At 47.6% G+C, this 23,269-nt stretch overlaps 10 protein-coding genes across 10 annotated transcripts; 7 read left to right on the top strand and 3 right to left on the bottom strand.

The window, feature by feature from the left end:
* Window positions 1–1,698: 1,698 nt before the first annotated feature.
* On the top strand, window positions 1,699–3,044 carry N7469_009041 (uncharacterized protein; the record flags this gene model as incomplete). Its single annotated transcript, XM_056647959.1, has 4 exons — window positions 1,699–1,769; window positions 1,814–2,129; window positions 2,193–2,897; window positions 2,955–3,044. 4 exons carry the CDS (start codon window positions 1,699–1,701, stop codon window positions 3,042–3,044), a joined length of 1,182 nt encoding a protein of 393 aa, XP_056497724.1.
* Window positions 3,045–5,726: 2,682 nt separating this feature from the next.
* On the top strand, window positions 5,727–6,846 carry N7469_009040 (uncharacterized protein; the record flags this gene model as incomplete). Its single annotated transcript, XM_056647958.1, has 2 exons — window positions 5,727–6,581; window positions 6,661–6,846. The coding sequence occupies 2 exons, from the start codon at window positions 5,727–5,729 to the stop codon at window positions 6,844–6,846; spliced, it is 1,041 nt and encodes a 346-aa protein (XP_056497723.1).
* Window positions 6,847–6,991: 145 nt separating this feature from the next.
* On the bottom strand, window positions 6,992–9,971 carry N7469_009039 (beta-glucosidase; the record flags this gene model as incomplete). Its single annotated transcript, XM_056647957.1, has 7 exons — window positions 6,992–7,137; window positions 7,188–8,460; window positions 8,537–9,077; window positions 9,145–9,316; window positions 9,404–9,475; window positions 9,551–9,755; window positions 9,828–9,971. The coding sequence occupies 7 exons, from the start codon at window positions 9,969–9,971 to the stop codon at window positions 6,992–6,994; spliced, it is 2,553 nt and encodes an 850-aa protein (XP_056497722.1).
* A 989-nt stretch (window positions 9,972–10,960) lies between these two features.
* Window positions 10,961–12,714, top strand: N7469_009038 (sugar porter family MFS transporter; the record flags this gene model as incomplete). The annotated part of the gene is made up of 4 exons (XM_056647956.1): window positions 10,961–11,207; window positions 11,304–11,483; window positions 11,548–12,079; window positions 12,159–12,714. The coding sequence occupies 4 exons, from the start codon at window positions 10,961–10,963 to the stop codon at window positions 12,712–12,714; spliced, it is 1,515 nt and encodes a 504-aa protein (XP_056497721.1).
* Window positions 12,715–13,910: 1,196 nt separating this feature from the next.
* Window positions 13,911–14,457, bottom strand: N7469_009037 (uncharacterized protein; the record flags this gene model as incomplete). Its single annotated transcript, XM_056647955.1, has 3 exons — window positions 13,911–13,941; window positions 14,004–14,257; window positions 14,299–14,457. 3 exons carry the CDS (start codon window positions 14,455–14,457, stop codon window positions 13,911–13,913), a joined length of 444 nt encoding a protein of 147 aa, XP_056497720.1.
* An 805-nt stretch (window positions 14,458–15,262) lies between these two features.
* Window positions 15,263–17,106, bottom strand: N7469_009036 (uncharacterized protein; the record flags this gene model as incomplete). Its single annotated transcript, XM_056647954.1, has 9 exons — window positions 15,263–15,403; window positions 15,459–15,643; window positions 15,696–16,213; window positions 16,264–16,365; window positions 16,440–16,474; window positions 16,534–16,630; window positions 16,688–16,796; window positions 16,851–17,043; window positions 17,098–17,106. The coding sequence occupies 9 exons, from the start codon at window positions 17,104–17,106 to the stop codon at window positions 15,263–15,265; spliced, it is 1,389 nt and encodes a 462-aa protein (XP_056497719.1).
* Window positions 17,107–17,691: 585 nt separating this feature from the next.
* Window positions 17,692–19,710, top strand: N7469_009035 (uncharacterized protein; the record flags this gene model as incomplete). The annotated part of the gene is made up of 3 exons (XM_056647953.1): window positions 17,692–17,783; window positions 17,835–18,200; window positions 18,258–19,710. The coding sequence occupies 3 exons, from the start codon at window positions 17,692–17,694 to the stop codon at window positions 19,708–19,710; spliced, it is 1,911 nt and encodes a 636-aa protein (XP_056497718.1).
* A 1,360-nt stretch (window positions 19,711–21,070) lies between these two features.
* N7469_009034 (fungal specific transcription factor domain-containing protein) lies at window positions 21,071–21,868 on the top strand (the record flags this gene model as incomplete). Its single annotated transcript, XM_056647952.1, has 1 exon — window positions 21,071–21,868. The coding sequence occupies one exon, from the start codon at window positions 21,071–21,073 to the stop codon at window positions 21,866–21,868; it is 798 nt and encodes a 265-aa protein (XP_056497717.1).
* Window positions 21,869–21,915: 47 nt separating this feature from the next.
* N7469_009033 (fungal specific transcription factor domain-containing protein) lies at window positions 21,916–22,363 on the top strand (the record flags this gene model as incomplete). The annotated part of the gene is made up of 2 exons (XM_056647951.1): window positions 21,916–22,300; window positions 22,350–22,363. 2 exons carry the CDS (start codon window positions 21,916–21,918, stop codon window positions 22,361–22,363), a joined length of 399 nt encoding a protein of 132 aa, XP_056497716.1.
* A 171-nt stretch (window positions 22,364–22,534) lies between these two features.
* N7469_009032 (uncharacterized protein) lies at window positions 22,535–23,134 on the top strand (the record flags this gene model as incomplete). Its single annotated transcript, XM_056647950.1, has 2 exons — window positions 22,535–22,835; window positions 22,917–23,134. 2 exons carry the CDS (start codon window positions 22,535–22,537, stop codon window positions 23,132–23,134), a joined length of 519 nt encoding a protein of 172 aa, XP_056497715.1.
* Window positions 23,135–23,269: the final 135 nt, after the last annotated feature.

The raw sequence follows: 23,269 nt of genomic DNA, 5'->3' as shown, positions 1-23,269 counted from the left end.
AATTGGAATACCGCTGAGATACCCCAGGGAAACTTTTCAGGGCTTTCCTGTCATTCCCCGGTGAATGAATGCAACGAAAGCAGGTAAGTCCGAATGGTTGCCAGCTAAGCTGGTCCACACTAACACAGGCCAAATATTGCATTCTCGTTCGATGGTATGACAGATGCCGACACAGGCACAACTGTAAATCTGTATGGCGGCTGGCCGTCATCTCTGGAAGCTCGTAGACGAATCTTGAGGTTCGATAGACAGCAGAAGGGGCATAGGCTCCAGTCTTACAAAAGACAGACAATCACAGAAGCTGTGCTGACAGAGCCATAGGCGGTAATTACTGAGTATGTTTCCCGCCGAATCCTAACTGTAAGCCAGGCCTTGTATCATGAAACTCCGGAAATTGGCGGTGCTGATGGTCAATGAGCAAACCACCATATTACCAGCCGGGAGCCAGGCTTTATGGGCGCTCTGGCTTCGACTTTTTTACAGAAATAGAGGATGGGGAGAAGATGGAGATAAATGGTAAATGGGTGAAGGAGCTACCTGCCTGCCTGCCTGCCACACGAGGTGGCGGTGAATGGCTAAGCATATAAAATGAATTCACTACTGTAGCTGATCTGGCCAAACACAAAAGAAAGGAATAATTCACCAACAATATCTCCTCAATGACAGAGAAAACAAACCCCAAAGGAAAAAGAAGCAAAAACGAAAACATACAACAGCAGGGATTCGCATGTGGTCACCCACCATACTACTAACCTGCCGGCGTGTGGCTTAAGTACGGCTGAGCGGACGGGAAGCCCTGTTCTCCACACCCTATGGTCGTATGTACTATCCAGCTGTTGAGTTAGGGTAATATCACAACTCTTGGGAAACATACAGTATAGATTCTCGCCGAGTCCGTCGAAGATGGTCAATTGTACGCTCTCTGCCGTGGCATAGACTACCAGACACAGGACACAGCATATACGCATACATATCCGTGCACGTGAGCGGGACTGTATGCACTGTCCTTTCTGTGTCGTACCCCTGTATTCAAAAGTCACAGAGACCAAGATCATAATGAGATCTATTCGACTTCGACTGGATCTAAATTTCCCGAACTTGCAAGATAAACTTCATGTGGGGACGGTGAATACCGTTCCCACTCCATACCACCAAACCAATCAGGTAATTTCACTTATCTTCCATTGCCGGTATTTGCGGGGGAAATCCGGGGTTATCGTTTGTCATCTAATATGATGTAGATAAACTTGCGTGGTTACTTTCTATTAAAGCGTCTGATGGCACTGCAACGAGAAAGAGAACGTTGCATTCTTCAATCTGATACAGCTCCTTTGAATATAATTAAGAGATATCTTCGTCGAAGTTAGAAAAATGAATCACGCAGACAAAAAGTTCACCTCGGACGAGGCAGATGATAGACTTTCCCTTGCTGAAGGTCAAACGCAATATCGACCTAGCTTCATAGATGACGGAGATGAGCCTATGAAAGATGCAATGGCGGACCCCTCTTGACAAGATCCATTTATGGGCGAGGAGGGATCTCAAGTCCAGTATAAAAGCATGAAATGGTGGTACGTGACCTCCATATAACAATCATGAAACCTCGACTCTGATCATAGATACAGGCACTGCCTGATTTGCAGGTATTGAGTAACCAAAAAGATTGATCGAAAAAAAAAAACTAACTGAAACTTAGTGATGATTGCGCAGTCAATTTCTTTAGGAGTTCTTTCTCTTCCATCATCGATGGCAACTTTAGGAATTGTCCCGTAAGCCTGCATATCCTTCGAAATTTTCAGATGCTCACTATCAGACTCAGTGGCTGTGTTATCATTCTCGGTATTGGTATATTGACAACGTATACGGGCTATGTACTTGGGCAGTTTAAACTGCAATACCCCCATATCCACAACATGTCCGATGCAGCAGGGCTTCTATTTGGAGACATGGGACGTGAAGTCGTTACTGCTGCTCAAATTATCTTCTTCGTTTTCTTGATGGGGGCTCATATATTAACTTTCTCGATCATTATGAATACCCTAACTGGCCATGGTGCTTGCACTATTATATTTTGCCTCGCAGGTGCTATTCTATGTTTTGTGTTGACACTTTCTAGACGCTTGGAAGAAGTATCATATTTAGGGATTATCTGTGAGAGGATCAGGTCTCCCTTATGACTCAAGCTAACACAGAACTCACTAGCATCTCTATCGATATTTATTGCCGTAGTGATAACAATGATAGCTATCGGTATCGAGGTACCTGATCCGAAAGCCTACGCTATCAACCATCCGACATTGGCCTCCGGCTTTTCGGCGTCACTCAATATAGTTGTCTCTTTTTCCGGTCATTTGTCATATTTCAGCTTTCAATCGGAGCTGGCTGAACCAAAAAATTTCACGAAGGCACTGGTCACTCTCCAGCTGACCAGTATACTGCTATATCTTGTACCTGCACTTGTGATATATCGATATGCCGGCGCAAGCGTAAAGAGCCCCGCTCTTCTAAGAACCAGTTCATCTGTAGCAAAGGTCTCTTTTGGCATAGCGGTCGGTACAATTGTCATCGCAGGCGTTATTATTGCACATATCGGGGCAAAGACGATCTATGTCCGGTTGTTCCGCGGAACAAGCAGGATGAACGAAAGATCGTTCATATCTAACGGAACTTGGGTCCTTATTGTCCTGTGCTTATGGACAGTTGCATGGATAATTGCAAATTCTATTCCTGTTTTCAATGATCTCCTGAACTTACTCGCTGCGGCGTTTGCCAGCTGGTTCTCATTTGGATTCGAAGCTTTATTTTGGTTTCATATGAATAAAAAGAGACTAAATTCCCCATGGCAATTTGCGTTAGCGGGACTCAATATACTCTTAATCTTGCTTACTTGTCTGATGGTGAGTCAATTTCATTTTGAACAAATTGCGGGAAAAAAAAAAAACTGAATTTTTTAGTGTGGAATGGGTCTTTGGGCGACGGGGAAGTCGATCGCGGTCAGCGCGAGGAGTGCTCACAAGGCTTTTTCTTGCGCAGACAATAGATAGTGCATACTGGATCTATATGCGTTATGTAAGCAATCCCTTTGATGAGCGTCGAGTGCTACCAGTCATTACATTGACATGTCACTGGGCAGCTGAATACGAAAGAAGCTCGGTAATGATATACTGGCTTGCGAACCTATTCTGTCGTCTTACAGGTGGCTATTATTACGAATGGGGGTATTCAAGATTAAAAACTGGATCATATACATTCTTTATATTCAGACAACGTCTTAAATATTATCCCTCGTATGTAGTGGCTCCTCTAGCTCAAGCCTATCTTCTTGTGAATTCTTTGACGGTTCACAAACTTGATAGAGAAGTAGCCATTTGTTCACAAGGCCCATCTCCGTCCCCACTGTGAGAACGGATTTGGAGCCATCTATTACCGTGCCTTGTCATCACTCAATACAAGCATATGCTCGTGTATATACTTCAATTGAATCTGTTATTCCTATCTCGTGGCCTCCGATCTGAGACGAGCTCAAAACTAGAACCTTACAAGGACCGTAAGATCTAGGTGGCTTCATGGTAGATAGAGACACATCATAGACCTTAAAGGGACCCAAGTTCACCCAAAAAATGAGAGTCGTGGAGAGACCCGGAGAGGGATTCAGGTTGATGAGCCAAGTTCTCATCCATGATAAAACCGGGATATTGCATCAAGCTTAGACAAGCCAGACGGCTCTCTGTGGCCTGTGTGTCATCTTCATGTAGCTGGGCTAAATGTTCTGTCGGTATCCGGCCCTCAGACCCATGAATTGTCGCGAGAACTGCGTTATTTGTGCTCATCTGGCATGAATCCATCAGATCCCACAAAATAGATGATATATATGCTGGCAGGCAACGCTGGTCTAAAATTCCCGGGGTTTGTTTTGCCAGGGTTAGAGGCTGGTCGAGGACAGTAGCCTAGAGTTTTATGTTAGTAGACTTCAAAGCCTTTCGTCCTCCTGTCTTGTAGAGATATCACTTTTTATCAAATTGCGGCCAGCGACTTGCAATATCGCGTAAAAACGTGCGGATTGGTCGAGGTCTGATAGAGCTCTTTCTGCAATATGTGAATCACTTGCCAATGAAAATATTTAGACAGTGATTGCTGGCTTGTCGCATCTGGCAACTAGCAAAAATGGACCAAGGTTTAGGATTTGGTATAAACAGCTTGCATTTCGTGTTGAGGAACTTTGCGGACAGGGCGTAGACAGATATTTTGAACAAAATTTTGGCTTTACTAGCTACTGGAACCGTCGCATCTCCTTTAAGCAGACAAGAATGATTCACAACGAAAAGAGCAAAAACAAAAACATACAACAGCAGGGATTCGCATGTGGTCACCCACCATACTACTGAAACGGGATAGGATGCTCGAGGCAGCACGGTCGGTACGTGCAGGCCGAATGGGGCAGAAGGATGAGGGCAAACAACACCCCCAAACAGGGCTATCTGCTAGCACTCTCTCAAATAGGTTGGAACTCGTGTAATTGATCTCAGTGTGTGTTGTTAAAGATGCTATCTAAATGAACGTATATAAGCTCCCGTCCAGATTAGGCCAGTTTCCTTACATAATCCCTATGCTGGTGGGCAGGCCGATACTCCCCACTACACTACTTAACAAACAAAGGTTTTATAACTAACTCTGTACAGTACGTATTATTGGAACTGTGGTCTACTATATCCGGTTAGCGCCGTAACCTACAGCCCCGGAACTTCTTGCACCATCGCCCTGACAGAGGAGCCGCACTCGCCCTGTCGAACCCTGCCAAACTTCCCGTGCCTCCCTGTGGGATAAACTGATCGCAGAAGTGGTTTATTTCCCCACGAAAACAAGCTGAGCGACTAAAAAGTCAGCACACAACAAGCATAATACTGGTTTGATAGAGATTTCTGCTTAAGTGTGACTCAGCATGCCTAGGAATGCCTGTGCAGAGTGTAGGTGAGCGGTCCGCCCATCCTCATCCCGATTACAACTTGCCCTTTTACTGACCGCATATCGAGGTCACGGAAGATAAAATGCTCCCCTACCGAGTCTGGCCAGCGATGTCAGCAATGTGCCGCTCGGAATTTGGTCTGCTCCTATATGCCTCCGTCTGGGTACCTTCCCTCACATCATGAGAGACCGCCCTCACATTTCCCTATCAATCAGGTGATCTCACCATCACCTCCGATTTTGGAAGATTCAAATTCTGCATTTCGGGCGTCCCAGAATCAGGGATTCGTCTTGCCAACTACTCACACAGGTCTGGATCTAGGTACGGGGAGCCCATCAGAGGTGCTCCGTGAGACTGAGTTTGCGCAGACATTGCTCTTGTTGTATTTCAGCAACTTTGATGATATTCATATCATGTTTGACCAGACTTCCTTTCTGCAGCAATTTGCGCTTGGATGTATCCCGAAGACACAGCTATTTGCTATGATGGCTTTAGGCATCCGGTCCGTATGACTTATCTTCTTGGGCGTCGCTTACGTCGCCTCTACCTCCCCACTGACATTCCTCGAGCTATTCGCATGCCAGTTTTAATCAGCCGTCTTTGCGACCTCACTGGGGCGAGCCCTTGTTTCACGAATCCCGACGCCTACTAAAGGAAGAATTCGATCATCCATCGGTAGCCACTGCTCAGACATATGTTCTGCTTGCAACCTACCATCTCACATTTGGAGGGACAAGGAAGGCATGGATGTATATAGGTAAACATGGCCCACTTGTTCACCTTGTCAGCTATCGTGGAACTGTCCAAACGATTTAACTGTTACTTGCAAGGCTTCGCTCGGAACATAGTCAGCTTGTTCAAACTGGGATCTCGGCATAACGGCGTGAATACCCCCGCAGATGAGATTGTGCGCCGTCTGGTGGTCACCATTGCCCTTATGGAGAATCTTTTCACACCTTCCATAAACATTGAACGCGGCCTCTCGCCGATGGCATTAGAGCTCAGCGGCGAACCAAATAGAGCGATAAACCCAAAGAGCGTTTGTGGTGTCGCGGAACCAGGACAGACACTTTCAATTATGGATGAAATAATGCACCTCTCTGATATACATTATCAAGTTCGGCGAAATTTGCAGACAAAGCCGGCGTTGTCACCCCGACAGGATTTCTCAGGAACCTTGCAAAAGTGGCAGGACAATCTACCCAGCAACCTTAAGCTGGCGCCGGAAAATTTCGAATACCATAAAGAGAAATTTTCCTTGCGACGCTATGCATTCATGCACCTGCTTCAGCTGCATATACAACAGTTACTTGTGTTTGAACAATTACAATGGCCTCCAGTTATACACAGCGCATTTACAAGGAACACGTCAACGGCCAAAGCATGTGACCAAGCGTCTGGCATCGCAAGCATTGTGAACTTGCTTTGGCATACAGCACAGATGGATATTCACAATGCCAGCTTTGGACAAATTGTGACAACTGCCCAGGTTATCCATGTACATCGGCTCCTATCCACCACAGATGCAAACACAATCGCTTCAACGCAATCTGAGATAATTACATTGCAGGACTGCCTAGTGCGGGTCAAAGGCCATTGTCGCCTTTTCAACTGGGTTGTAGGTTGTCTATTTGAAATAAAATCGCTTCACGCGCGTTCTCAACCTCAACTGACATGAGCTGACCACCCTTCTTTAGGCTGGGCAGTTAGAGTGGTTTATGCATATATGTACCCAGCGTGATTTCTGGACAGATGAGGGGGCCTGGCGGTCAGTGATCTATGACCAGTTGATGACTCTTGGTACAAGTTTTGAGCGACTGGATATTGAGACAGGTGGTAAGTGCTTCCCTGAACCAACTACTTTGCATGCTGGCAGAGTGTGACACTTTCGCAATAAGGTCATGTGGGAAGGATGGAAAGACTAGCCAACTTCCAAACATATTCTCAGCAAAGAGCACACCAGGCTCCTCAAATCCTTTTACCTGGCTTTATACCACAGCCTCTGAATTTATGATCCGATGCGAATGGCTACGTATGAGGGATGTTCTGGACGGTCATAGCTTGGCAAACATGTTGTAAAATCAAATCTAATGTTTTTGCAAGGGCCCTCTCACCTAGACGTCCCCGACTGGAAACCGCCATTGCGCTGACTAGAGGCCCTTCCAAACGAGGGGCTTTGGAACAGTGAAATTCACTGATCCCACAATGTCTTGACAAGACATACCTAACTGCACCTTATATTCACCGATGTCCGCTGCCCAGGAGTCCCTTTTAACGTCGAAGTAACTGATGCTGTATTTATCAAATGTTACCTGCACCTCTCGACTTTCGCCGGAAGGAATATACACCTTTTGGAACTCCTTCAATTCTTTGATGGGGCGATTGCACCCATCAGCGCCTGCCCCGGCCGGAAATTGCACATAATATTGCAGAATAGCCGCGCCATCCCGAGATCCGACATTTTTTGCATCGCAAGTGATCTCCACTGTCATGTCCGATAACGAAAAGACTACACGTGTGGCCCGAAGACCTGTGACTTCAAACTGTGTGTACGAGAGACCGAAGCCGAATGGGAAAAGTGGTGCCGGGCTCTCAGGGCGATCGTAATATCGGTACCCCACATCCAGTCTCTCTTCGTAACGAACGACATTATCCTCATCACACGGGAAGTTGTGAATGGTGGGGTTGTCACTGTCCCTGTGCGCCCAGGAGAACGGCAGCCGTCCACTGGGGCAGACTTCACCACTGAGGAGTCGAGCCAATGAATGCCCGCATTCTTGTCCAGGGAACCAGGCTTGTATTAGGGCGGGTACTTGATCAACAATTGTACTGAGGTTGACAGGACCCCCGCTAAAGTTGACAACAATTGTCCGGGCATTGGAAGCCACCAAGGCCTGGATCTGTTCGTACTGCGAACACGTCAGGTCCATTGAGTTGCGATCAAAACCCTCCGACTCAATTTCGCTTGTTGTGCCGACGCACACCACAGCGTAATCGGCTCGTTCCGCTGATTTGCAGGCCTCGTTAATTCGCTGTTGCTCGTCCACGAACTCTTGAAACCGGAGACTCGACCCCTGGAACATCCGGCCGTACAAGGGCTTGCCGTGGAGAATTTCCTGGTCTGCGCTCCACGATTCAAGGACGAGGGTGTAGAGCCTTCCGGCCTCCATGAAAGCAGTGAAGCGTCGTTCCAGTTGCGATTTGAAGAAGTAGAACGATTCTGGAGAAAGGTTCGTCTCCTGTTCTCTCTTGAAAACGCATTTTCCGTCGATGTAACAGTTGGCTGGCCCAGTGGAAATGACAGAAAGCAGATGCTCTCCGCTTGAGGATGGACAGACATCGTAAGTCATCCGAGTGCAGTAAACCTGTTCCAGATACGTGGGCCACTTTTCCTTTATCATATATTCCGGTAGCTTCCTCCTTTCCTCTAAAGCTAGGTTGTCTCCGATAGTGTGTCCGTTGAACCACTCGACCTTCACTGGCTCGGGCATCCTTGCCTTTGAGGTCGTATCATATATGAGAGCGGCATCGGCATGGGGGAGGGCACCATACACAGGAACCCCCCGGGCACACGTCAACTTCATACCCAGCTGCCTTGAGCCCTTCTGCCGGGCTGACGGCATGGATGGCATCCACACGGGCACTTCCTCCACCACCTAAAGCGGCGTGTAGCGCATGATAACCCACCACTGTTACTCTTGATCCCTTTGGTAAAGGCAGCACATCACCGTCGTTCTTCAACACTACCATGCCAGCGGCACTCGCATCACGGATGAACAAATCACGGTCAGTATCGCTTGCACATCGTTCTGGCGCTTCCTCTGGGTTTTCAAATCGGCCTAATGCTCGTGCGAGCTCGAGGACGCGTCTAGCTGAGGCGTTGATGGTCTCGGCGCTGACTTCACCGTTTTCGACAGCCTGCATAAGCTTTTCTCCGCGCCATTTTGTTGGCCCTGGCATCTCCAGATCTACGCCTGCATTCAGGCATTGGGCAGTGGAGTAGACCCCCATCCAGTCTGACACCACCAAGTTTCGGAACCCCCATTCCCCGCGGAGAATGCCGTTTAGAAGCCTATCGCTATCCGCGACATAGGTACCGTTGACGCGGTTATAACTGGTGAATTACCGTAAGCCGGGCGCGTCCATACGTAAGCTCATGGGGTGTGGCCTAAATCACTAACCTTGTCATAAAGCACCAGGGGTTGGAATGCTTCATCACGAGCTGAAAGGGTAGCAGATACAACTCCCGCAGCGTTTGTTCATCCACTTCAGCTGTGAGAATCTTGCGATTATTCTCGGTCTCGTTTGCGACGAAGTGTTTTGGCGTGGCTGCTATACCCTCGGACTGGCAGCCTGTGAACCTCAAAATTAGATCTGGATCCCCTGCAAGACAAGGACATGTTGGTACGGACTAAAGCTCCGCTCACCCAAGAGACGCACCATTGATGAAAGCAGCTCCAAGCACCCCTAGTACAAACGGATCTTCCGAGTATGTTTCATAATTTCGACCACCTACAAAACCCAAACGTCAGCTCTACTGAAACTAGATTATACACATCGACGATCGAGGTACGGGCGAGTACATACCTCGGGGTGAACGGATTACATTCAGTGTCGGGGCTAGCAGAACATTCGCTGCTTTTGTCTTTGCCTCTCGTGCGATTTCTTGTCCCGTGCGGAAAAGGAGTTCCCTATCGAAGCTGGCTCCCATGGAGGTACCGCAAGGAAAACAAGCTGCCTTGATCCCGCTGACATAGCTTTCACCACGTGCTCCATTTGGTCCATCAGTAGCCTAGCATGCCGATGATATGTTAGGCCGTCCGGCTTTTACTTTTGTCATGGGCTTTGATATTTTCTATCTCACCTTGATATGCGGAATGGTGAAGCCATCTCGCTGAATGGCGGGTGTGCGCCACCAGTCTGTTGCGCTTAGAAGGGAGATCTTCTCCTCGCGCGTAAGTTGGCGCAACAGGAGATCAATATCGACATTAGGACGCATGGAGCCCATCATGAAACGAGAAATTGGCCTGGTTATGTGTATTCGTAAATGGGGATGTGTTGGAAAATGAAAAGTGGTTTTCCCTCCCTTCTCTTTCGCTTCCCCTTTTGCTCTGCGGGTAGTAATCAGTTCGAACGAGCGTGGCGAGTCATGCGCGAGGACCAGCTAGGATGGTTGGCTGTTTCATTCCCGTAAGTAGATTCAATTACGATTTTCCTGCATGGAATTGGGGGGGGGGATGCTGATTTGTGCATGGCTTCTTGAGAGAGTGAGTACCGAACCGGAACCCGGACGGCTATGATAGTTGAGTGGTCTCGGCGACCCTTTCCGCGTCCCAAGTCGCGGGCTAGTGGGAACTTTTGCACGCTTGGCCTTCCTAAGGAACTTTCGTCGAGAATATTGTAGTTCTCTTCTCGGAGTATCTGTACGCTGATTGGAACAAAGAGGGTGGAGCTCCGAAGCATCCGGGCGGCATTTGTTCTGATTGGGAGCCCACCCGAAACCCGCCTCTCGTTCAACAGATCCTCGCAGGCTCGGCATCCCAGGAAGAACTGCTTGGAAATGGAAACCCTTAAGATGGGGCGCGGGAATTATCCGGTTCAATGAGATGGAAACTAGACGGCTGGGTTTCGTCGTGTCAAGATGGATACAATGGGCCAGATCCGCGAAGTAGTTGTCCACTCCCCACACTCCACACACTCTCGCAATTTAGGTTTTGTGGGGAACCACCGAATATCCCTCCATGTAGTCCTCCTTCTCTGATACTCAGATTTTGAATTCCTCATGGTCACGTACACTGCCTGTACACAACCTCGCCACTACGGTGCTGGCCTTCCATCACTATAAATATGCTCGCGGGTCCTCTCCTCCTCTCTCTCCTACCACTCGCTCCTCTTGAGTGATTCATCAGATCTCTACTCAACTCTTGTGCCTTTCCACCTTGACCATTCCGAGCAATCAGACCTCTTGCGGAATCTCTCGCGGCATTGATCTTCATTATGGCTCACATTGAGCCAAAGCAAACTGAAGCATGTCTGGTCGAAGACGTCAAGGAGGCCCGAGATGTCCTTGACGTTGATGCCCGGCTGCAAGATCTCGCAAGAAAGTCTCCGCCGTTTTATCGCAAAAGGAATCTCACTACCATGTACCTGTTGATGGTTCCTGGGTGCTTGGTTCCGGCCGTCACACTCGGCTTCGATGGTGCCATGATGAACGGTCTACAGGCTATATCAACTTGGAATACATGTATGAGGCTAACTGCCAACCTTCGATCGGATTCCATTTTCCCCTCTTCCGTCGAAGAGGATTATTGCTGCAGATATTGACTTTCTGCCACTCCAGATTTTCAACATCCGTCTGGTGCACTTCTAGGTGTACTGACTGCCATCCTCTCTCTGGGTGCCATCTGTGGCACCCCATTCATCAGCATGGTCGGTGACCGCTGGGGTCGCCGCATGGGCATTATATTTGGCTCAACCATTATGGCCATCGGTGGGATCATCCAGGGGTCTTCTGTGCACAGTGGGTCATATATAAATGATTTCCGTCCATACTTCGGCTTGTATTGACCGTTCCATCCGGATAGTTGCTATGTTTCTTGTCTCTCGATTTTTGATAGGGTTCGGACTCGTCTTCGCTAACGCATGTGCCCCGATTCTCATCGGTGAACTATCCCATCCTAAGGATCGCCAGGTGACCACCTCGTTGTATCAAACAAGTTGGTACGCCGGAGCCACGCTTGCCGCTTGGACAACCTTCGGAACATTCCAAATCCCTACTCAGTGGGCATGGCGTATTCCATCTCTCCTTCAGGCGGCACCGGCCCTAGTTCAGATAGTTGGCGTCTGGTTCGTTCCCGAGTCGCCGCGTTGGCTCGTCGCTGTGGGCCGAGGCGAAGAGGCCAAGGCAATCCTCACAAAATATCACGCTGAGGGTGAGGAAAACGACGAGTTAGTCGAACTCGAGTACTTTGAGATGAAACGCGTGATTGAGGCAGATCTAGCGGCCAATAAAATGACATGGCGCGCCTTGGTGTCGTCTCCCGGACATCGTCGGCGCTTGCTGTTAGTCGTCATGCTTGGGGTATTCTCTCAGTGGTCAGGGAATGGGCTTGTGTCGTTCGTATTCTCCTTCTGTCTTTTTTTACCCCTGCAATGTCCCACCACGAAACTTACAAGTTGCATCTCTATTGACCAGATACTACCTTGTCCGAGTCCTCAAAACAGTCGGTATTGCCGATTACAAGACTGAGAATACTCTTAACGGCTGCCTTATGATCTGGAGCTGGATCACCTCCGTGACATCCGCGTTTTTGGCTGCACGCATCCGTCGGCGTACACAATTCTTGATCTCCACCAGCGGCATGCTAGCGGTCTTCGCAGCCCAGACTCTCTGTGCCGGCCTCTTTAATACTCAGAACAACAAGGCAGCAGGACTGGCAGTTATCGCAATGCTTTTCCTCTTCTACATTTTCTACAACCTTGGCTTCAATGCGCTGCTATACTCATATCCCGTCGAATTTTTACCATACCCGATTCGCGCGAAGGGGTTCTCCGTGTTGATGTTCGTTGGGAAAGCTTCCAATTTCGTAAATGCGATGGTAAACCCTATCGGACTTGCGGCTATTGGATGGAAGTTCTATTTTGTGTATGTGGCCTGGTTGGTGGTTGAGGTTTCGTCAGTTTTCTTCTTTTTCGTCGAGACTAAAGGCCCAAGCCTTGAGGCAATTGCAAGGCAATTTGATAATCTCTGATTGGCCTGGGTTCTAGTCCATGACGCTGGAAGGAAAGCACCATAGCGGATGGGAGAAGCTGGGGATCTCAATATCAAGTCAGCTTTCTAATGTTCTCTTTGTCCGCCCAGCTATTTGTGCACGTTTAACGTGAATTCACGATCATATATTATCGTTCACTTTTCTCAATATCGTTGCTGAGTCGGTAGCGTTTTGCTGTGGGTATACGCAAGTTGCCCATAATGAGCTTTTCCTTCCAGCCCTTCAAATTGGGGCCTGTCCAATTCCCATAGGCCCGCCTCACATGAGCTGTACCATACCTGGCGGTTTCCGGAGGGCGGAAATTACGCAGCAGAAAAATTCAGATATCTAGAAGCTTGGAAGGAGGAAATCACACAGAATTTGTGGCATGCTGCATCCGACGAATACACCTCCGAAACCATTTCACGGAATGCGACATGGCGTCTTGATTCAACATTTTTCTGATCTCCTTGCAGAGTTTTTTAAGTACTTCTGTTCGGAATCTGTACCAATAAGTGAGCCAGCCATCAACTCGCCGATGGGAACATCTGGATTTGGCAAAACGGCAAAGAGATATGCCCAGCGCTCTCTTCCGTCACGTGTATGGCCGTTTTTGCATTGCCTGTAGCCACATATTGGCTCTCCATATCTTGTAGTTGGGACTGTTGTAAGTGAGGTGCCATCCCCGGGTTCATCAAAGTTGCCATCTCTCACCATAAGCGACCAACAATGTATTTGTCTTGTTGGATGAGATCCGTCAGCTCATTGTTTATGGTGTCCACAACGCTCCGAAACGAGAAGAATTTGGTCACAGTTCCTCATGGGTTTCGTCTCTTTGTTAAGAAATCCTCACATCTGCCATCTTCACCATCAATTTCGTTCTAGCCGCTGGTGACATGATTCGAAACCAAATGCCATTCGTCTCATTACTTAGGCACCTGCGTGGATATACTGTGCCCATAAGTGAGGTCGCTCCAGATTCTGGTACCGTACTTGCGACACTGCAGCATGTAGCGCTGCAGGGACAGCTAGCTCTGTCTCCAGCCTTGATACTACCGTTCGTCAGAAGGTCTTGGTAGAACAGCTTTGCAACCTGAGCGCTGATGGCGTCGCTAGATGGCCACATCGAAGCCACCGTATGGCGAAACCCAGCAACCTGGAAGCTGCTCGCCAGGTGCAGCGACTCGTCGGCCAGGTCAGATATCTTGATCTCTGCTGTCGAGCACGCTGAGAGATAGTTAGCTTCTCAACAAGATACCTGTAGATAGAGGTTTAGGATATGAACTTACAAGTAGTCCTGGCGCAATTCTTCGCGGATACTACAGCACTGCTGTTCATCGAGACCCCAAAAGTAGTCCTGAGACGGAGGCTCTCCCGGAACTTTCTCCCAGACAATCGAGATTTCATATCCACCGGGGACGATTTCGTTATCTCCCTGCGTTCCTCCTCGATAACCTAGGAGTTGGGGAACGACAGGACATGCCAGGTGCTTCAGTATCTTGAATGCCGCCAGCTCCCTATTCGGCTTTTGCGGATTGCCCGGCTAGCTCGAATACTAGAGGGGGCAGATTAGAAGCCACAGACAAGGATTTGACAATAAATTCGCATAAATGCAAGCTTGTTCGGGTCGTCCTTTGGGAGGCAGAGAAACTTTGCGGCGGCGAATCCTGGCTTATGGCCATCGTTGATATCCTGCTGTGTCATGAAAAAGGACAGCTCTTCGAGCTTTTGGTGATAATCCATGTCCGAGATGGCAAATGATGGTCAGGCTTAGCCTCAGTAGTGATCTCAGTGCCTTCAGGGACCCAGAAAGAGGAACTTTGGGCGCTATGCATTTTGTTGTGTCTGAAAGCGTTAGAGAGGAACCTTTTGTGAGAAGGAAGCAGGGTACGACTATCGAGACGATTGAGAGAGATAAGAAACAGAAAAAGTTGAGTCCGAAGAAGGTTCAGAAGCTGCCCGACGCAAGAGTAGACTACGGTACCGTATGGAACTTGATTGACCTGAATGAGACTCTCAGTAAGACTTTTGTTTGGATCACCATAAGTTAAGTGATGAGTTGGTCGAGGTTAAAGCGGTGGGTGTTGCTATGTTGAGGTGCTGCGCGAGTAAACTCATGCATCAAGGCTTACTAGTGTAGTGGGGAGTATCGGCCTGCCCACCAGTATAGGGATTATGTAAGGAAGTTGGCCTAATTTGGAAGGGAGCCTTATATACAATTATTTAGATAGCATCTTTAGCATCACCCAGAGTCAATTACAAGAGTTCCAGCCTATTCGAGAGAGTGCCAGCAGTTAGCCCTAGTTGGGGTGTTGTTTACCCTCATCCTTCTGCCTCATTCGACCTGCACGTACCGACCGTGCTGCCTCGAGCATCCTATCCCGTTTCACTAGGTGGCTGTTTAGGGAAATACGAGTCTTCAACTGATAGCCAGGGCCAAGTTCAGCGCTAGCATGGCCGGTATGTATGAGCCTGCTCTGATTCCAGCCCAGGTGATGCATAGCAAGTCAAGGTTGCGAAAACTGAAATTATCAATGTAAATGAGCGATCAGAAATCAAACACTTTCCCTGGATTCATCAACCAAAGGGGATCTAGTGATAATTTGATGGCCCGCATAACAGAGATGCTCCCCTCGCCCACCTCTTTCTCCAAAAAATCTTTCTTTCCTAGGCCAATACCATGCTCGCCCTAGAAATTGCGTATCAGTAACCACAGTAGCCGACTAGAAGTGTGAAATACTCACTGTGCAAGTGCCCTCCATTTCAATTGCACGATAAACCATTTCGTGAACACAATTTCCCACCTTATCGCGTTCTTTGGCACCATCAAACAGGATAGTCTCATGAAAATTGCCGTCACCAACATGTCCAAGCATACTGCCGAACAACCCCAGTTGCTCAAGGTCTTTCTTCGATATCTCTGTACTCCCTGTTAAATAAAGTATACATTATATTCGATGTCATCCCTGAGACAGACTTACCAACTAGATCTGGAAGTCGAGATATAGGAACAGCCACATCGGTAGACCAGACCTCATGCCCAGATTCTCTCATGCACAACATGCTCCACAGAGCTTCCTTCCGAGCTGCCCAAAGAATTTGTTGCTTTACTTTATCTTTTTCCACTTCAAAATTACCTCCCTTATTTTGGGAAACGATCTCGCGGACGCCATCAATGTTATCTTGGACTCCTACTTTTGTGCCACTGAATTTGAAGAAAAGAGTGGGTAATTTTTTCCACTCCCTACCAGTGGCCCCCATTTTGTTGATGACATCCATCTGAACATCGTCCAAGATCTCCACAGCTCCCACGGGTATACCCTGGCGGATAACTTGGGTAGCTGCATTCGCGGCATCTCGCATTGTCGGGAACGTTGTGACAGCTACTCCAGTCTCCTCGGGTAAGCGAGCTAGTTTCAAAGTAGCCTCAGTGACGAATCCAAGTGTTCCTTCAGAGCCAGTGAAAAGGCCATTCAAATTATATCCGGCTGAGGACTTCCTAAATTTTTGTTAGCCGATCATCTCGTATAAAGGGCTGAGTCAACTTACCGCGGTCTTTGTCGAGTTTTGATGATTTTCCCATCCGCGAGAACGACCGTAAGGTTGATGACCCAGTCTTTCATTGTTCCATACCGTACAGCGTTTGTACCACTTATTTTCAAAGACCATTAGTTCCTAGATATTCTCTATCAAGAGTGGCGATGGCCTTATGCTGAATGGCTTACCTGCAATTGGTGGCAATCATGCCTCCGATTTTCGCCTAAATTTTTGGCAAATTCAGAGAAGAATCCGATTTCCGTGGGCTGCTCAGAATCTTACCGGAGGGCCAGGATCAACTGGGAAAAATAATCCACTGTCTTTGATAGTCTCATTGAGCTCCATCCAGGAGACTGAGGGCTGTACAACGACGTCCATACTGCACAGGTCAGCACTTCTGTTTGACTTCCAATAAGATTGGATAAACTGAACAAACTCTTCAGGGTGAAAAGCAACAATGTTGCCCATATTGAGGAAATCGACACTTATTCCCCCAAATGGCGTAGAGACATTACCTTCCACACTTGACCCACCGGAATATGGAACTAGCCGTGATAATCAGCATATCGGAAGATTCAAAGTAGTATGCTGATACTCACTCATAGGTACATGATATCTATGGCAAATTCTCGCGATTGTAGCAACCTGTTCTGTCGACTTTGGGAAGACAACGGCCACAGGAAGACGCTCGATATTAATAGAAGACCATTCAGAATAGCCGTGAATTCTCAAGTCTTCGTCATCAGTGCTAATACTGTCTTCTCCAAGCTCATGCTGAATTTCTTTAATGGCCTGTTTATAGACGTGTTAATAATTGAAACCATTGATTTAGGCTGATAGACGTACCTGTTTCATTTCTTCCAGTGAAGCATACTGTGGTTGGGCGCAGCTTATCTCAGGACCTGATTTTGCATTGCTATACATCAAAAACCCCGTGGTAGCCGATGCAAATGCAGCGACTGTGAGTGATTTTAGCCATCCGGCTGACTTGGGGTGAGGTTTCGATGCTCCATGCGAGTACAGACGACTTGAAGCACCAGCTAGAATTGATGAAGAACGCTGAAGCCTTTGCCTCTTTGCGACTGCCAGAAATTGCCGTTGAGGCTTGGCTATGGGCGAAAATCGTAGCATATTGATAAACTCTACTTGAGATAGCACCGGCCTCGGATTATACAAATTGAAAATAAACTGATATTGGCCTTATTTATTTTCCTTGGTGGAAGTTGAGGACAGAGAGGCAATACTTCCTCTTAATTCCGAGACAGTTGCGCGATCGGGTATTACCCGAAGTGTTTTCCCTTCTCGTTGCCGACCATCTGCCGTGCTGTGTCGCGAAGACTTGGGCAAAACTCATTTCCCCTAGCTGCTGGTATTAATTTGAGAAGGGAGCCATTCTCGGGAAATACCCGTTCAATACTCAATTCCTTCATTTTAAGGAAAATGAAGCTATATAATGGGACAGGATTCTACAATATGAGGGTTGAAAGATCAATTCTCGGAAAGCGCTTTGTGACTATACATATAGCAAAAATGTAAGCCTAGGACTTCGTGTGAGTGGGTTTCCTTTACTAAATATGCTGCAGGTACACCGCATCTTATGCCTTCTTCGAGGCATTATGGGAGTTGGGAGTCCGGAATTGCTTTGTCAATTTGGGCTCTGATCACCCCAGTATCATGGAAGCAATGGCCAAGGGGTTAAGAGAGAAGCCAGACGCATTTCCTCGGGTTTTTACCTGTCCCAATGAAATGGTGGCCTTGTCAATGGCTGATGGCTACGCGCGAGTCACAAACAAGCCTCAGTGTGTCATCATTCATGTAGATGTTGGCACTTCCGGGCTTGGCGCTGCAATCCACAATGCCTCAATCGGACGGGCGCCTGTATTAATCTTTGCGGGACTATCTCCATTCACCATGGAGGGGGAGCTTAGAGGATCTCGCACTGAGTTCATGTGAGTAGCCATGGCATCTTTGTGCTGAGTGTTATGAAATTGATCAGATATCACTAGTCACTGGCTTCAGGATGTTCCGGACCAGAAGCAAATCGTGGCGCAGTACTGTCGATACGTTGGGGAGATCAAGACCGGGAAAAACATTAAGCAGATGGTTGGCCGCGCTCTACAAATGGCCACGAGCGATCCAAAAGGTCCGGTCTACCTGATGGGAGCCCGCGAGGTCATGGAAGAAGACATTCAGCCTTATGCTATCAACCCTGAGCATTGGAGGCCCTGTGAGCCGGCCGCCCTCCCAGAGTTGCACGTGAAACTCATTGCGGATTCTCTTGTCCAAGCCAAGGAGCCGCTTGTTATTACTGGTTATAGCGGCCGGAATCACGAGTCTGTGGAAGTGTTGACCGGCCTCGCAAATACAGTCCCAGGTCTCCGTGTACTAGATACTGGTGCCTGCGATATGTGCTTTCCAGCAGACCACCCAAGCTGGCTGAGTATGCGATATGGATCAGATCCCAGCATTGAAACTGCTGATCTAATCCTTCTCGTCGACTGTGATGTCCCCTGGATTCCTACTCAGTGCCGACCACAGGAAACAGCCACAGTTATCCATATTGATATTGACCCGCTCAAGAAAATTATGCCGTTATTCTATCTGCCCGCCGCCCGCAGATACACAGCCGATGCTACTACAGCCTTGACACAGATTGTTTCGTTCATTCATTCTTCAGCCGATTTACAAGAAGCCTTGGAATTGCCAGTTCACCAGGAGCGGCTACACTCGCGCCAGGAAAAATACCAGAGATTCATAAAAAGCCTTGATGACAAGTGCATCCTCCCGCCAGATACTACTTCTTTCAATACCTCATTCTTATGCCAGAAGTTGAGGGAGCTTGTACCTAGTGATACCGTATTTGCCGTTGAAGCGGTCACCAACACAACTCTGATTGCTGACCAGCTCCGTGCCACTCTTCCAGGCCAGTGGATCAACTGTGGAGGAGGCGGTCTTGGATGGAGCGGAGGTGGTGCCTTGGGAATCAAATTGGCTGTCGACACGGCGAATCCGGACCAGAAGCCATTGGTTGTTCAAATTGTGGGTGATGGGACATTCATGTTCAGTGTTCCATCAAGCGTGTATTGGATTTCCAACCGATACCAGATCCCGATCCTCACGATCGTACTCAATAACCAAGGTGAGATCTTAGCCGAAATTATACTCACGTCCGCCGGGATTGCGCCATCTAATGTGTGTTCTATTGCAGGGTGGAATGCGCCTCGACGCTCCATGCTACTGGTTCATCCAGATGGACACGGGTCGAAGATTGATAACAGGGAATTGAACATTTCATTCGACCCCAGCCCAGATTATTCTGGCATTGCGAGAGCTGCAAGCGATGGAAATATATATGCAGCCCGGGTGAAAGACAGTGCTGAGTTAGAACGAGTCCTAAAAGAGGCTATTGAGGTGGTCCGCGGGGGGACGTCAGCTGTGATCGATGCGCATGTTGCGTAAAGTGCGTTAACTTCTCACGAAGCTGAAATAACAAGACACTTTCAAAAGGAATGAAGATCGTTTTCAAATGCGGCATTCTTGTCTTATGAATATCTCATAATGTTTGTTAACGTAAGTGTTAAGCGACGACCCTAAACCATCTAGATTTTAAAGATACAAGAATCAAGATTAACGCTGAAATACACTACCGCCTGTGAGTATAAAGGCCCGCTAATGACCAGTCTGACCATGCAATGACTAGCCTGAAGTAGTACATAGATTTAGGAGGGAATTGCTAAAACGACGATACGCGATTGCAAATTCTACGATACGCCCCTTATTCCGGTTTAGCGTAGTAATAGTATTACTATTCTAGAGTAGGGTCAGGTTATAACCCCGACAAATTTCAAAATTATCTTACATAGTAATCACTAGTTGTATTAGTGCTATCTAGAAAGACATCTGGAAAGACATCTGGAAAGAGCTTTTAAAAAGTAGTGATTAAAGCATGTCTTAGTAGTCCGTTTCTCTAGTTTCTAGAGGGCATCCTAATTAGAAGATAGTAATACAGTTACTGCGCTAAACCCTGAAATGGAGGTATCGTGTGATTAGCAGTCGTGTATCGTCGCAATTCCCTATTGGGAAGATTAATCTTTTCTTGATAATGCAGTTGAGTTTAGCTTTTCGAACAAATGAACACTTGACCAATAAAAATCGACATCTGCTTGGCGTCGGGTAATTCCCGATAGTCGCTGGTTGCCACCTGTGGCCGCGCTTACAAGAGAAGGGACTTTCCCGAGCGGATCAGATGCATCGAAAGTGCTCCCGCAATATACTGCATGGCTCAATATTTCGTCCATTTCATGACAATTGAACATGATTCGCACGTCAGACACCAGTGTATGTGAATCCCCTTAGCCCGTCTCGGTTTACCTTGGTCTCCTCAAGCCGACGTACTTCATATTCCCTTTCCTGTGACTATACAGGCGCATTCTCATCCTTCTGCAAAACAGGGATCATCTCCAAAGCGAAGGCGCGTTGCCCTAGCGTGTCAGAATTGCCGAGATCGCAAGATACGATGTGATGGTGCAAGGCCGATATGTGGTACTTGCCAAAAGCGGGGTCTTACAGATCAGCTATGCGAGTATCTAGTGATTACGGACACGGCCAAATATCAGACAGAAAGAGCGTCAGTGCCCTCGAGGTTTTTAACAGACTCAGAATCAATTTCTTAGGCTATTCCAGATACATCGATTCACTACGTGCCCATATCAATGAATTGAGGGGCACTCCTGAGCAACAATCCGATTCGCCTTGTCAGATAGGTGATACACCTCTCAGTCAGGAATCGGGAGTACATCCTGCGAGTAAAACGCTGCCGATGTCTCTTGGTGCTATGGGGACAGCTGTACCAAGTACACCAGACGAGTCAAGCCACGACCAGTACTATGGACGGTCATCTCTCGTGTCCCTGGTTCATCAATGCGCTCAAAATTCACCCGGACACCAGTCCACGCAGTCCCAGAAACAGCCTACTGTACGGAGCAGTCAAACCTCTTCGTCTTATCAGTTCTCCACCAGTGGTTCACCTTCCACAAAGATGGCCACGATGCTTTCGGACGACTTTTCGCTTCCACCCAGGCAACAAGCGGACTGGCTATTAGAGGTCTATTTCACTAATAACCACATCTTCTACCCATGGGTACACAAGGAGAGTTTTATGGCCACATATGAAAGTATGTGGGCTAGCCAGGCTAATGATCCATATAGATCTCTGCCCGACGTAGGCCTCGGCGGTCGTAATTGTCCAGCTCCTGTATTTCATTGCGCTTTAAACGCAATATTTGCCATCGCCTGTGAATTTTCCAATATGGAACCCCATGATAAGCGAAACACCTCGCTAATGTTTTACGAACGGATGAAAAGTTTGATAAACATTGATATTCTCGACAGTGGAAGCCTGGCCCATGTTCAGGCGCTTCTGCTATTGGTGGTATATTTACAATGTACGCCATACCCCAGAAGGTGTTGGAATGTGATTGGAATGGCACATCGAATGGCGGTGGGCCTTGGATTACAGAACCGTCGCCAGTTCAACAGTCTGAGTGCCCTAGAGAAAGAAATGCGTTGGCGAGCATGGTGTGCCTGTGTGCAAATGGATATGTATGGCTCTACCTAGTCCCTTTTCTGCATCGACATTGACTTAATTTTTGTAGAATCATCAGCATGACAATGGGACGCCCACCCATGACACAGAATTTTTCGCGAGTCCCATTACCCTCTCCCGTCGATGATAGGTACCTTTCTGTTGGCAGACAAGGAGCTGCGCAACCTGAGGGAACCGTATCAACCAATCAGTTCTTGCACGAAAATATGAAACTCATTGGAATTCTTTGGAGAATTCTCTTGACAGTCTATCACAGCGAAGACGAAAGTCAAAGAGAAGAGGAATCATCACCGATACCTGAAAACGACTTCAAGGCCATCATGGCGATAGACAAATCACTCGAAGACTTTGAGTCTTCACTACCCCTGTCTTTGCATGGATATCGCCAAATCCCCCCAACTCAGACCGCACCTTCCGTCGTCAATCCAACGTGCTCCGTGCTAGGTAATTTTTCGACAAACCCTGCATATCAAAATATTGACCTTTTCTCTAGATATCTCCATTTGAAATTGCTCCTATACCGCCCCACCTTTAGCACGTATTGCTCAGCCGCTATCTCGAAATCAAATCAACCGCAGTCGGACTCCTGGTCAAATTTGTATCAACAGAATGCGGCTGTGAGATGCGTGAGAGCTGCGTGTGATCTCATTCATTCACTGTCAAAAGCCACGATTGAAGATGCAACAGGTGCCTGGTGGTACGGAGTATTTTGTTCGTACTTTCAAGCCCTTTTGTTTTCTGATGGCTGAAGGCGGAATGCTAACGGATCGTTTAGACTTAATAAGTGCTGGCATTGTGCTTGTGCTTGCTGAGTCCAGCGGTGCAAATTTCAGTGATATAACCTTGGATCAACAAGAAAACTCCTGGAAGGAATGCCTCGAGACACTGGACCGCATGGTTGACGTGCATCCGTCCGGCAGAGATTATTATATTGCTTTATATGATCTCCGAAAAAGCTATACTACGCAACAAGCTCACCGTAAGATATTTATATTCCAATTTCCCTTTTCTCACATATCATCTATATCCTCAATTGGTCGATTTCTGATTATCCGCATAGGGCCTGATCAATATCAGGCAAACCAATTGCCTCCAGACACCCTGGGGAATAATGAAGTCAATCAGATTCTCCCCAGCATGTGGGACACCGACGATGCGGAATGCAATGCATTGGGTCCGTTTTTCAGGAATTGGGACGCGGGCCTCGGCGATATCATGCTTCCTGCTCAGGTTCTGCAAGACCTAGACGAAGGATTGTTATTACCTAGCCTTTTTTAGAGATTATATTGACCGACGATTTTCTCTGCTTTCAATGGTGGTAGAGATGCAAACTTCCTACTCATCGGCTTTTTCCCACGTTAGCAACACTATCTATTGTCATGCGATCTCCTTAGATGAGTCAACCTTATATAC

Source organism: Penicillium citrinum (assembly GCF_028827155.1).
Source record: "Penicillium citrinum strain IBT 23319 chromosome Unknown utg000008l:1.0-2707905.0:1.0-2709502.0, whole genome shotgun sequence".
Lineage (NCBI taxonomy): Eukaryota > Fungi > Ascomycota > Eurotiomycetes > Eurotiales > Aspergillaceae > Penicillium > Penicillium citrinum.
This window is presented reverse-complemented; position numbering and strand designations above follow the sequence as displayed.